Below are 12620 nucleotides of genomic sequence, written 5' to 3'. Positions count from 1 at the left end.
TATGTATACGGAGTTGTGTCGTCCAATTGCATAAGGCTAGCTCGGAAACATCCAATCATATTCGCATCGCTGGGAAGCAGTAGCCAATCATGATGCAATAAATGGGAGAGGCGGGACATTCTCAAATGAGAAAACCTATTTAATGCATGAGATTGTGAGTTGAGCAAAAGTGATATTTTCGACATAAAAGTATATTTCTTAAATGCCTTCTTTGCAAGGTTTTATATTTTCTTAGTTTTTTTTATTTTTCCTAAATGGCAAAACGACTCACAGAGATTATTATTCATATTGTAACGTGTCAATTATTTTTTATATGTTTAAGGGGAAAAGCCGAAAGGAAAAGAAGAAGATATATTTTTTTTATGTGAACGCTAGTGTGAGGTATCAGGCGTTTATTTTTGAACACATTTTCCCGGTTCATTTACTTTGTTTTTAAAAACACATAAAAACATTTTCCCACATTAATATGTGTTTCTTATGTTTCTTTTTTGTAGAGTGTGAGGACATAAACTATTCCCAAAAAATATTACTTTGAAATTTACATGTATTCCCATAAATAATTAATTTGAAATTTACATGTATTTCGTTTAAGTATATTTGGATTCGTTTGATACGAGTTATTTCCTCGACATTATTTCATTTTTTTAAAAACGGAAGTATGTTTTTTTTCTAAAGGTAAACCAAGAAATAGCTTTTTTCACGCAAAAAAAATAATATTATTCATATATTTTATTACATTTTGATAACATCATAAAGAAAGGCGTCATAAAAAATTTGGGTTTTTAACATCAAGTTTCGATGAAATCCAGCGGTACACCGCATCTCTTTTTATGCCTATTTATCACCATTTTAAAATATTTACCCCGAAATGACTTAGAAGATGGAGCCCTTACGTGTTGACAACGCAAAGATCGACTTGCGGTGGTGCTGATGTTGCAGCGGGTGTGTGACGTCACTGGAGAAACCGACAGGAAGAAGCTGGGGGCGGGAGGGGTGGCGGTTAAAAGGAGTGACTGCATCAAAGGAACCTAACAGCACCTAGCATGGCTCCCGTAATCCATCTCGCACCTATTTGTATAAGCAACCATGGTCGATCTGTAACCATTGTGCGGCGATAAAGCCTGAAAAGGTAATTATCTATTTTTAATTTGCACCTCTTTTTTGATGCGTAGTCTCTCTCGTAGTGACGACATTGACGGCTCGGTTTGAATTTGAACGCTAAACACGAGCTGGTCTTTCCAGTGGGTGATGCGCCATTAAACCCAGTTTCCTGCATGAAATATTGAAAAGGAAGCAAGCTTCGCGATGCCGCATACACACTGGGCGAGCACATGGGTAATGCGCGGCTACATGCGCATTGGTGTCTGCAGTGTCCTCCTGACCGGTGTTCTGCCCACCCCTGATCCCCCGCCTCCTTATGACCATGAGCAATGACTTCTGGAGCCGGCCCACGTTTCTATTTCAGCCAATAATACTGATTATCGATCATTCAAACACCTATTACAAACTAGTGGTGTCAAACGTACTCACAGTGTTATACTGATTTAGTACAGATTCCCCTCATCTAACTTGCAGTGACCAGAACTGAAAAAAGTACATGTATTGGGTATCAAATGTATTATTATGTGTATGCACTAAAGTGGACATTTCTATACATTTTTCCTTGTCATTAACTGTACATACAATACAGTTATGATTGCATACTGATAATGATAACAATTTCACTGAACAGAGGTATATGGTGACAAAAATGGTTAAAAAACAAACAGAAAGTGGAATAATTAAAGATTAAAACTATATCAAGTGAGTAAAAACTTTCGTGAAAGTAAAGCAAACAAAAAATATCTTTATCTCAGTAAGCGTGTATTTTGTTGCCCCTTTTGTTGTGTTTGAAATTATGATTTTGTTTTAATCAAACCATGTGGTGTGTTTACAATTTAAATAATTAAAATAAGAAGGTATAAACATATTTGGAGGGGTGTCAGTGAGTCCATTTTTTTCATTGCAGCAGTACTGGTTCTTGTCCCCTGAAAAGAAATTGTTGACACTTAATTCGCTTTGGGTCTGGACCTCAGTTGGTTTATGTCTTGAGTCAATTGTGACTTTTGCACACTGTGCTGCAGATTACGCTGCCTTGAGCGCAATATGTCATCACCGGGCATGGGTACCCCCAGTGATCCCCTCCTGACCAGTCCCAGCATGGCGAGGCTACCCTCAGGTCAAGATGGGCTCTGGAGGAGCTCGTTGCCCAAGACGGCCAGTTTCCCAACATCGTCCACCCGACTCCTCAGTCACCGTGCTAACAACTTCCAGCGGCAGTCCAAGCGGCGGAAGCTGATTCGACCTTCACCCCCTCCGCCACCCAATACGCCGTGTCCCCTTGAAAGACTAGACCTTTGCAAACTGCCCCCGAGACGCGCCTTCCACGAGCTACTGTTCAACGGTTGCATCTTGTTTGGGATTGAATTCAGCTACGCCATGGAGACGGCTTATGTGACACCTGTGCTTCTGCAGATGGGCCTGCCTGACCAGTTTTACAGCTTGGTGTGGTTTATTAGCCCCATTCTTGGTAAGTTGGGATAAAGGGTGAAGACTTGGTACCGGGATTTTACAAACTTGTATTAGCTGGACTATTTTAAAGCTAATTTATTGGCTTGAGAAGCAGTGGTCCACTCTGGTCACAAGACAATCACAGGGCATGTGGTGGTATCACCTATCCTATGGGTACATACTGTAATACAGATCATTTGCAGCTCGAATATAAACAGTATTAGCGTATATATTCGAGCTGCAAATGATCTGGAACCTATCCAGCATTCGTTACACTTCAGTATCAGAATCAGATAGTCTTCAATAGTGCCACAATGGGGAAATTTGCATGTGCCATGTCATTGACTTGCGAGATGTCCAGTTTGTGATATTTTTCCAGAAATTGAATCCCAACTAGTCCATAGTTTGTAACTGTCCTTTTAACAGAGACCAGTACCATCACGATTTGTCAAGGTGGCGGTGCTGCTAGACCCAAAAATGCAGGCAGGAGGGAGGAGCAGAATGTATTTGACAAATTGTATTAAATAAAGTCAGCAGGAACAAAATCTCAAACAACAAAGACATCAGAAAAGAAAGGTCCGAAGTAGCAAACAAAACCATGAGTAAAACATGACAGGCTGAAACAATGACCCAACACTGAATGGACATGCTGGGAGTCCTTTTAACTGCCATTGATTAAAAACTACCAACACCTGTGCAGCTGCAGGCGGGGCCCTACAGTGCCACCCGTTAGTCACAAATGGAAACGTGACAAGTACGGTGTGTGTGTGTCAATGGCAAGGATATCAATGTGTCTATCTATGCCATGATTGCGGTCCATTCGTTGTCTAAATGTGCACTGCTGACCACTTATATCCATTCCATTTCTTAGGGCCCTTTGAAACGTCATGTATACATTGAAGTTGATATCCTAAGACACCCTGGACTAGCCATTAGCTAGCCACATGCAGATCCAGACAGACTCAAACATGGATCCATCCTCAAATTCACACCAAATAGCCAGCGCAAGAAAATACAAGATGGACCCTAAATCGGGAAATCCCTGGTTTTTAGCGTTCTCATCATGCTGCTTCGTGTTTTGTCTTGTTTTTATTCTCAAGGATTCCTGGTTCAGCCTCTCATTGGAGCTTGGAGTGACCGTTGCACATCCCGGTTTGGACGACGGAGACCGTTTATTTTCGCTTTGGCAATAGGTAAGACACACTCGTGTCTGTGATTTAGCCTTGCACTGTTGAGTAGGGACTTGAAAGAGATGTGAGAGTAGGCGGTGTGTTGCTTTTTTAATCCCTTTTGTGGATTATGGAATAGATCATCCATGAAAAGCACATTAAATGTGTTTACTATTAAGGCTTCCTGTCACATACAAGGTTTTTTTGCACCCCAAACTGATATTGGTATTTACCTGCAGGGGCGTTGGTTGGCCTAACTCTGGTGCTGAACGGGCGGGATATCGGAGGAGCGCTGGCGGACACGGCTTCCGATCATAAATGGGGTATAATACTGACGGTGTGCGGTGTGGTACTGATGGACTTCAGTGCAGATTCAGCAGACAATCCAAGTCACGCCTACATGATGGACGTATGCTGCCCTGAGGACCAGGATCGGGGGTTGAACATCCATGCTCTGCTGGCAGGTGGGCTTCGGGTTGACTCATACGTGATACTATTTCCAGCAAGCCATGCATTATACACATTGTAATTACAAACATTTTCATGGTTTTTAACTCATTCATCGCCAGACGATGTGCATAAATGTGTCCACTCCAGTGCCAGGGTTTTTGTCATTTTCACTGAAATTGCAGAACATTGAGTTTTAGGACGACATACACATTTAATGCAGCGTAAGAAATCTTAGACTCTCTTCTTTCATCAGAAAAAAAACATTAATTCCTAAGTTATATGGGTCTGGAGTTATCTGAGTTTTAAATGGGGGCAGTTGTACAAAATACAATACATACATATTGATTTATATAGCGCTTTAATAACAGTTAATTTAAATATTATATTATAATATAATTTAAACTTAGTTCATTCCTAAGTTTTATGGGTTTGGAGTTGGCTGACCTTGAAATGGGGGTGGCTGTACAAAAGGCAAATGCTGCCTCCTCATGGGAGGGAAAAACACTGCCAGAGGTCTGACCAGCGCTTAACAAAACCAGAACGAATTCGGGGATGACGTTCCACGTCATGCTTTTAAATTCCTGAATAAATTTGGGAATGGCAGTGAATGAGTTAAATATATGGGAGAGTGCTCAAATTTAGGTCAGTTATAGCATTGGTACCCTGCTTTAGGTCTCTCAGTATCGCAGAATACAGCAGCTTTAAAACCACAGGTGTTAAAGTCGAGGCCCGTGTGCCAAATCTGGCCTGCCAGATCATTTTATTTGGTCCGTGAAAGCAAATCAAACTTGTGAAATTCCATGATGCTCACGAAAGATTAAACCAAAATTTCAAATGTCCTCATGAAAATCACAATGACAGTCATTATTTTTTACTTTAAATTTGAAAACTAGTTATTCATTAATTTGTTGTGCTCTAATTGTAATCTGTGGAGGGGATGAAACATTCTAATGGCTTCTCACAAATTCATAACAGACCTAGAGAGGAACCAAAGGTCATGAGTTGAGATTCAAATCCTGTTTGCGGGATTCCATATAAATCGGTGGCTTTCTTTGTTTCATTTGATACAGGACTGGGAGGCGGCTTTGGGTACATCGTGGGCGGCATCAACTGGGACCAAACCCACTTTGGAAAGTCAATGGGAGGTCAGCTTCGGGTCATCTACATGTTCACCAGCATCACCCTGGTGATCGCGACAGCCATGACTCTTACGAGTATCCCCGAGCGGTCGTTACCAAAGAGCCAGCTCTCCAGCAAAAACCATCTGAAGAGCCCCAATCTTCTCCTTCCTCCGTCGCCGCCAGCTCCACCGGGATCTGAGCTGGCAGTGGACAACGAGAGCGAGGGAGGTCACTATGATTATTGTTTATCATATTCGAGCCACCCTGATTCTTTGGCGCATTCCTGCAGTGCCAACGCCCGTCTGTGCGCCGGCCTCATGAGCCCCATATCACCCATTAGCCCTCTTACGCCCAAATATGGTAGCTTTATAAGTCGTGACAATTCCCTCATCAGTATTAATGAATTTGCCTCCTCAGTGGGGAATTCCTACATAGACTGTGTTCTCATAGACTGCTTTACGGGGCAACAGACACCACAGGGCCTCCTGGCCCCTAACTCGATATCCATGCCTCCGGGTGACACCTGTGCCCCAGAAGAGTCCAGCCAGGCAGAGAGGCAACCCGATAAGGCGTGTTACCCTGATACAGAAGGTGCCCCACAGTCCCAAACAGAATCTCTGGTCACATCCGGGCCACAGCCCAGTACAGAACTACGTCGAGGGTCCGCCAGTGGTATCCTGAAGCGACCGCAGAGTCTGGCGCTCACGGAAGAGCCTATGGCGACCCAGATAGTCGGGATGGAGAACGGACTGAGGAGAACTGTGACGTTTAGCCATCAGGTAAAATTAATTACAATCATATCATATCCATTTGGTACCTGACTACCAATTATTTTATTTACAAGGTACTGTTTTTAGGCTGTATCTAATTGGTTAAAAAACAGCCAGTACAAATTCCATAAAGTGAAGAAATTTGATTCATGAGAACAAAGTATTATTTCGTACAGTTTATCAGTCCAAATATAAGAATTTAGAACGTACATGTTGGTCATTGCATCTGGTAGCGTTTAGGCCACCAGGCAAGGCCTCGCTTGCACTGATGGTCCGCTAATGTATTTTAACCATTAACACACTTTGCAAACCTCATACTCTTTGTTTTGTGTGTGTGTGTGTGTGTGTGTGTGTGTGTGTGTGTAATGCAGGTTGCAAACATTTTGCTGAACGGCGTGCGTTACGAGAACGATCTAAGTGAGAACGCAGAGACGGGGGATTCTCAAATGTCAATAAAACTCTTGTGTATAGCCATCTACCGGATGCCTTCTTCACTGCGCAGCTTGTGCACTAACCATTTTTTGGGTGAGTAAATGAAATGGACAAAAAAGTTTGCCGTTTACAGATTAAACAGAATTATGTCTCGGTTATCTAACTGAAGTCCATCCAGTTTCGCTGGTGCTTAAACTCATTCACTGCCAGACGATGTGCAAAAATGTGTGCACTCCAGTGCCAGGGTTTTTGTTATTTTCACTCAAATTGCAGGACCCACAGAATATTGAGTTTTAGGACTACATAAACATTCAATGCAGCATAAGAAACGTTAGACTCTTTTCTTTCATCCGGAAAAAAAAAGTTAATTCTTAAATTATCTGGGTCTGGAGTTATATGAGCTTAAAAAAGCTTAAATTGCGTTTTAACAACAGCTGAAGCTGGAACTAAGCGCTAACATGTAAAAAGAGGAAATGCTGCCCCCTTGTGAAAGGGAAAAACATTGCCAGAGGTCTGGCCAGCGCTTTATTGGCACCCATGCTCGAAAAACACGAACAAATTTAAGAATGGCGCTCTACCGATGAGAAGGTTTCTTCAGCCGTCATCTGTACAAAAGTGAAGGTTTCGGACGTTTCGCCTCCTATCCAAGAGGCTTCGTCAGCGAATTAAAGTCTGACTGGTCGTATCGGCCCCATTTATATATCCCTAATGTCCAGACATGGTGGCGCCGGACACAGCTATGATAGGTCCCTATTCTCAGGTTGGGGGGGGCGGGGGACCCCTCCCTGTGGCCCCACTGATTGTTCCTACATTCCTGACTAACGACTGGCCTATTACCCCCACTGCCCCCGGTATCACCTCATCAGCATAACGACCCTCATCAGCATTGCGAAAGTTGCCTAACCTGTTTTGCCTAAGCAGGCTATTGTATGAACGATCCAAATTGAACCTCACCCCACCAGTCCGGTTTAATGAAGGATTTAGTTGTTTTACAAGAATCGCTTCTTTTACGCCCCTTTCAAACCATCTATGTTCTTTCGCTAAGATTTTAACCTCATTGTCGTCAAATGAGTGGTTGCTAGCTTTTAGGTGCAAATGTACTGCCGATTGAGGCCCACTAGTATTATCCCTGCGATGTTGATAAAGTCTTTTTTTGAGAATTTGTTGAGTCTCCCCAATGTACTGCTCTTTACAATTTTCATTCTTACAATGTATGGAATAAACTACATTACTTTGTTTTTCATTTGGTAGCCTATCTTTTGGATGCACTAATTTTTGCCTTAACGTGTTTATCGGTTTGAAATAGAGAGTAGGGACCTATCATAGCTGTGTCCGGCGCCACCATGTCTGGACATTAGGGATATATAAATGGGGCCGATACGACCAGTCAGACTTTAATTCGCTGACGAAGCCTCTTGGATAGGAGGCGAAACGTCCGAAACCTTCACTTTTGTACAGATGACGGCTGAAGAAACCTTCTCATCGATGGACCACTCCTGTACGACTGAGAGCTTACACAGACGAATGGCGCTCTACGTCATATTTTGAATTCCCGATAAAGACGTGATGGCAGTGAATGAGTTAAGATAATTGGTGCCATTGAAGGGCGAACGTATAGCATCTTTTGCCCTTTGTTAGAACCCTTCATGAATCACATCTGTAAACAAAAAATGGTATACACATAGATGATATTGCCATACTCGCTGGCATATATTCTTTATCATCTGTAAAGAACAACAAGTACGACTACAGCTAAGTTTGAACATTCTCCATGTAAAGTGTATCAGTCTGTGCGTATTTTACTTCCCTGAGATGGCCAATGAGAGCATAACCAAAAAGAACAGCACACCGACCATTGAATTACAGTATTGAAACAGCAACCAATGTTTCATTGATTTACTTTATATTGACTTACTGTATATCATTGTTGTAAAAAAACATTTTTGGGAAAGTATCTTACAATGTTAGAGAGCGCAAGTGTTCGGTTCAGAGGGTCTATTGTGACATTTAGTTGTGAAGTCCCATTGAGGGTACAGAATGTGTCCCGCTATGTTCTTACAGGCTGGCTGTCCTTTGAAGGCATGCTTCTCTTCTACACGGACTTCATGGGGGAGGTCGTATTCGAAGGAGACCCCAAAGCGCCCCATGACTCCGAGGCCTACCAGCGCTACAACGCTGGAGTTAGCATGGGTTGCTGGGGCATGTGCATCTATGCATTTAGCGCTGCTTTCTACTCAGGTAAATTATCCCAATTCTGTCTTATCGATTGAATTTGATTGTAATCTGCTTTTTTTGTTGTTGTCTATTTCTAGCCATATTAGAGAAACTGGAGGAGCGCTTCTCTCTGCGAACGCTTTACTTTTTTGCATACCTGGCATTTGGACTGGGTACGGGTCTGGCCACATTGTCCACTAATCTCTATGTGGTGCTGTCCCTTTGCGTCACCTACGGGGTGCTCTTCTCTTCGCTATGCACACTGCCTTACTCACTGTTGTGTGAATACTACCAAAGCCCTCAGGTCAGTCCCAGGTTTTGCAGGTGCGATTATCTTGAAGATTCTTGTGCCGTGGTTTCCTAAAAAAAAAGTTTATTTGGTCAAGGTGTACTGTAATATTATTTTTTTTGTATTTCCTGTGAATAGCATACTTTTTGCACACACGCACACAAATCCAAAAAGCAGAAGTCCTGATTAGTCTGAAGTCTAATAGGATTTGCTGACATCACCTGTGATAATACTTTCAACTATCCATACTTTAGCGTTTCCATTAATAATACATTTCATTTATAAGTACCTTTCAAAACTCTCAAGATCACTTTATAGTCAGAGGATACGTTTTTTTCTGTGGGTGAGCAACGGCAGTCACACGCGCCAGCGTTCACTCAACCCGGAATAACTCAGATAGAAAGCTAGCTAGTTAGCTAATAGCTAGTTAATGGATAGCTGGCTAGATAGCCAGCTAATTAGTTAAATAGCTAAGAGACAGCAAATAGATAGCTAGCTAGATTTGTACAATGAGCAATAGTTTCCTAAAAAGAGTTTACAGTATTTGATCAAGGTGTACTAATATTTGTTTTTATTTCCTCTACTTTTTGCACACACACACACACACACACAAGCCAAAAAGCACAAGTCCTGATTAGACTGAAGTCTCATGGGATTTGCTGACATCACCTGTGATAATACTTTAGTTTCCATTGTCCTTAGAAGGCCACTGAGTAAGATGTAGCCCAATTATAAAAGCCATTCAGCTAATTTGCAAAAAGGTTGGTGTCAAATATTAATTTGAAAAGCATGTCAAAGTCCCTGTCAGTGCAAGATACATGTCTCAGGTCTCCAAACTGCTTTGTCTGTGGTATTTTGCCTCTAATATTTGTGACAGTGCAGGAAAATCTATGCAAATGGTTCACACGTGCAACCAGGTAATTGTACTTTTATTTTATTATTTGATATTTTTTTTTAGTCATTATTTTTTTTTCTGGTAGTTGTTGCTAGACCTGTCGTGCCTCAATATTATTTCACATATAAGGCACACCTGCATATAAGGCGCAGGTTTATCTTTTGAAGAAAATTAAGGCTTTTGGGTGTGTCTTATACACTGGAAAATACGGTACTTCCAGAAAAATAAAAATTTGACCGAACACCAACACCCCATTTATTGAGTTGAAGAAATAACCCACCTGTTTTCAGAGTGTATTCTCTGCACCTCGTCTTTTCAGTTCTGCGGCTCATCCGAGGAGGGCACCCGACGCGGGATGGGGGTGGACATCTCCCTCCTCAGCTGCCAGTACTTCCTGGCGCAGATCCTGGTCTCGGTGGCGATGGGACCCCTGACGTCGCTTGTGGGGGGCGCCCAGGGGGTGATGTACTTCGCCAGCCTGATGTCATTTGTGGGCTGCGCATATTCATCCCTCTGCGTTGTATATCAGCTGCCCGCCGCGGAGGGTGAGCCCGCCGAAAGCGAGACACGGCCTCTGCTGGCGCAAATTTAGTCCAGATACAACGCATCCTGCCGCGCACTGTAGGGCACAAGCAGGAAATTTTACAGCTTGCAACGACACAGATGGCCAGAAATTGTGCACATACAGTGTGTGCGCTCATGCGTTTGTATACACTTTTGCATAGCATCCCCCACAGGATGGGAATCATTATTTTGCAGCAGGAGCACGTAGCTAGGCTAGCTAGCTGAGCACACTAAATTGAACTCATGCTAGTAACGTAACCCAAAAGTGGGATGGGGCAAATTCTACATGTGACTTTTAAAATAGACAGATGGGTGACATAATTTGGAAATGAAGCTAAACACAATTATAACTAATTATATGTAAAATGTTAACTATCATTAGCCTCAAAGAATACTGACCCAAATATTTTCTTTTTCGGAAAACCACAAGTCAACATGCAGGAAGAGTTTAGTTGCTGCGAATCCAATTTTGTGAATCTCCATATCGTGGATGTCTGATCATCTATGACAAAAAAAAGCAGAAAAAAAATCAGCAAGCACATTGCTATTTTTTTTTTTTTGCAATTGGGACAATAATATATAATAATTTAAGTGCTTTGAGCTACATCCCTCATGTTTTGATTATTCCCTTTTGATGAGCGCATTTCAACTAAATAAATTACTCATTTACAATAATTCAGTGAAAGAAGAAAAATGCCAAATATTTCTACATTTTTCAATTCACCAATTATTTAATGAAATATAACACAAAATGTATGTTTGAAATTGTTCATTATTCCATGCTTATTTAATGTAGTATAAATTCACAAATTATTGCTTGTTAGTGGGTAACAATAGTATGTCAGAATCAGAATAAAAAAAAAATGATTCCTATGTCAGAATCAGAATCATCTGATTCATCTTTATTGCCAAGTATGTCGAACACACAAGGAATTTGTTTCCGGTAGAACACGCACGCATGTCAATGTAAAAAAAAAAAAAAAGATTTTTTTTTTATTTAAAAAAACTGCATTCATGCAACAGATACAACATATAGACTGTTTATAATATGCATGTTGGGTGATTGAATTAAGGGGGAAAGTGGGCCACGTGTGTGACCACAGGCCAAAGTTTACCAACCACGCCAGAGTAATTTGGTGAGCGGGCGAACTATAACATTCGCGTTGTTTAGCAGAAAATAAATTACAAAAAGTATGTGATGATTCTGGCTGATCCGAATGTCATAACTTCATCCAAAGTCCACATTTATCCGGGTCAGCTCCCTTTCATTCATCCAACCATGTTCCTTCACCATTATCCTCATTTGAGTCACAAGTGAGCGTCTCACATTTTTATTTTATTGGTCGTCTTGCATGACCTACGATGTGTTTGAGTTAGCATGAGCAGAGCAAGACACAAACACACTTGGATGTGTATTTGGGATTCCCCGTCCCCTCCCTGAAGTTTCTGTCAATTCGAAAGCCACGATGCTGCATACACTGGTCATATGCTGTGACCTACCTCCTTGACTGGCCAGTGTAATAATGGCAGTCATTCTTGTCATTATCAGGAAGAGGAGAAGTTGAAACTGGGGTGTGAACATCAACATTGAGAAGAACACACAGAGACCCCTCCTCTCCCTCCTTCAGTGAAGGTGGACAGCACTGAGCGCCAAAGACTCTTTTGGGTGCATTAAAGCCAGCAGCAATTATCACATTGAATACAATTTGGAAGCCATTTTTTCCCCTGTTCAAACACAGGCAAACGTCCCAATTCAACAATTTGTAGAACCCATCACAAATGTATGCTTCTTTGGCTGAATGTCAATATTTGACTACATATACACAAGTGGCATGTTTTTTTTTTTCATGAAAATACAGGTTTCTTTGTTCAGGGGGTTTAAAATAAGCCTTTTCAAATTAAAATAGTTCCTTTTTGGACTGGTGTGTCAATTGTTGTCATCCATTTTGATTTGAATGTGCAACTGAGCCTGAATTTCTCATATACGCCAGACGGGGGAGCAAAAGGATAAGTGAAGTTTGCCATTATTACAATATCGGTTGTTAGTTTGGATTCATTTCCTACACTGCCAACACCTTTGTTTTTTTAAGACGATAGTTAACCCAACAGTAAAATGAAAACCAGTTTCTAAACATTGCTTGGAGGTGGTAATCAGATCATAGTTGT

At 41.6% G+C, this 12620-nt stretch overlaps 1 protein-coding gene across 3 annotated transcripts; it reads left to right on the top strand.

Moving 5' to 3' along the window:
• Nucleotides 1–981: 981 nt before the first annotated feature.
• Nucleotides 982–12323, top strand: slc45a1 (solute carrier family 45 member 1). 3 transcript variants are annotated; one of them, XM_089010076.1, is made up of 10 exons: nucleotides 982–1129; nucleotides 2124–2569; nucleotides 3651–3743; nucleotides 3959–4183; nucleotides 5240–6069; nucleotides 6432–6585; nucleotides 8554–8730; nucleotides 8805–9010; nucleotides 10210–10435; nucleotides 12004–12323. In XM_089010076.1, exons 2-10 carry the CDS (start codon nucleotides 2146–2148, stop codon nucleotides 12030–12032), a joined length of 2364 nt encoding a protein of 787 aa, XP_088866202.1. In that variant the 5' UTR covers nucleotides 982–1129; nucleotides 2124–2145; the 3' UTR covers nucleotides 12033–12323. The 3 variants fall into 3 exon arrangements, with proteins under 3 accessions (XP_088866202.1, XP_088866201.1, XP_088866203.1); XM_089010075.1 differs by having other exon boundaries at nucleotides 10210–12323; XM_089010077.1 differs by lacking the exon at nucleotides 982–1129 and having other exon boundaries at nucleotides 2325–2443; nucleotides 2515–2569; nucleotides 10210–12323.
• The last annotated feature ends 297 nt before the right edge of the window (nucleotides 12324–12620 follow it).

Source organism: Hippocampus bargibanti, linkage group LG12 (assembly GCF_051943395.1).
Source record: "Hippocampus bargibanti isolate YZ-2025 linkage group LG12, ASM5194339v1, whole genome shotgun sequence".
NCBI classification, from domain to species: Eukaryota; Metazoa; Chordata; class Actinopteri; order Syngnathiformes; family Syngnathidae; genus Hippocampus; species Hippocampus bargibanti.
Note: the sequence above shows the minus strand (reverse complement) of the source record. Positions and strands in the feature narration are given on the sequence as shown.

Bases quoted from the DNA above. Each gene is read 5' to 3' on its own strand.
- slc45a1 (XM_089010075.1), top strand. From the start codon at position 2,146: ATGTCATCACCGGGCATGGGTACCCCCAGTGATCCCCTCCTGACCAGT. The intron at 3,744-3,958 runs GTAAGACACACT...ATTTACCTGCAG, and splicing joins TATTTTCGCTTTGGCAATAG to GGGCGTTGGTTGGCCTAACT. The intron at 4,184-5,239 runs GTGGGCTTCGGG...CATTTGATACAG, and splicing joins CATCCATGCTCTGCTGGCAG to GACTGGGAGGCGGCTTTGGG.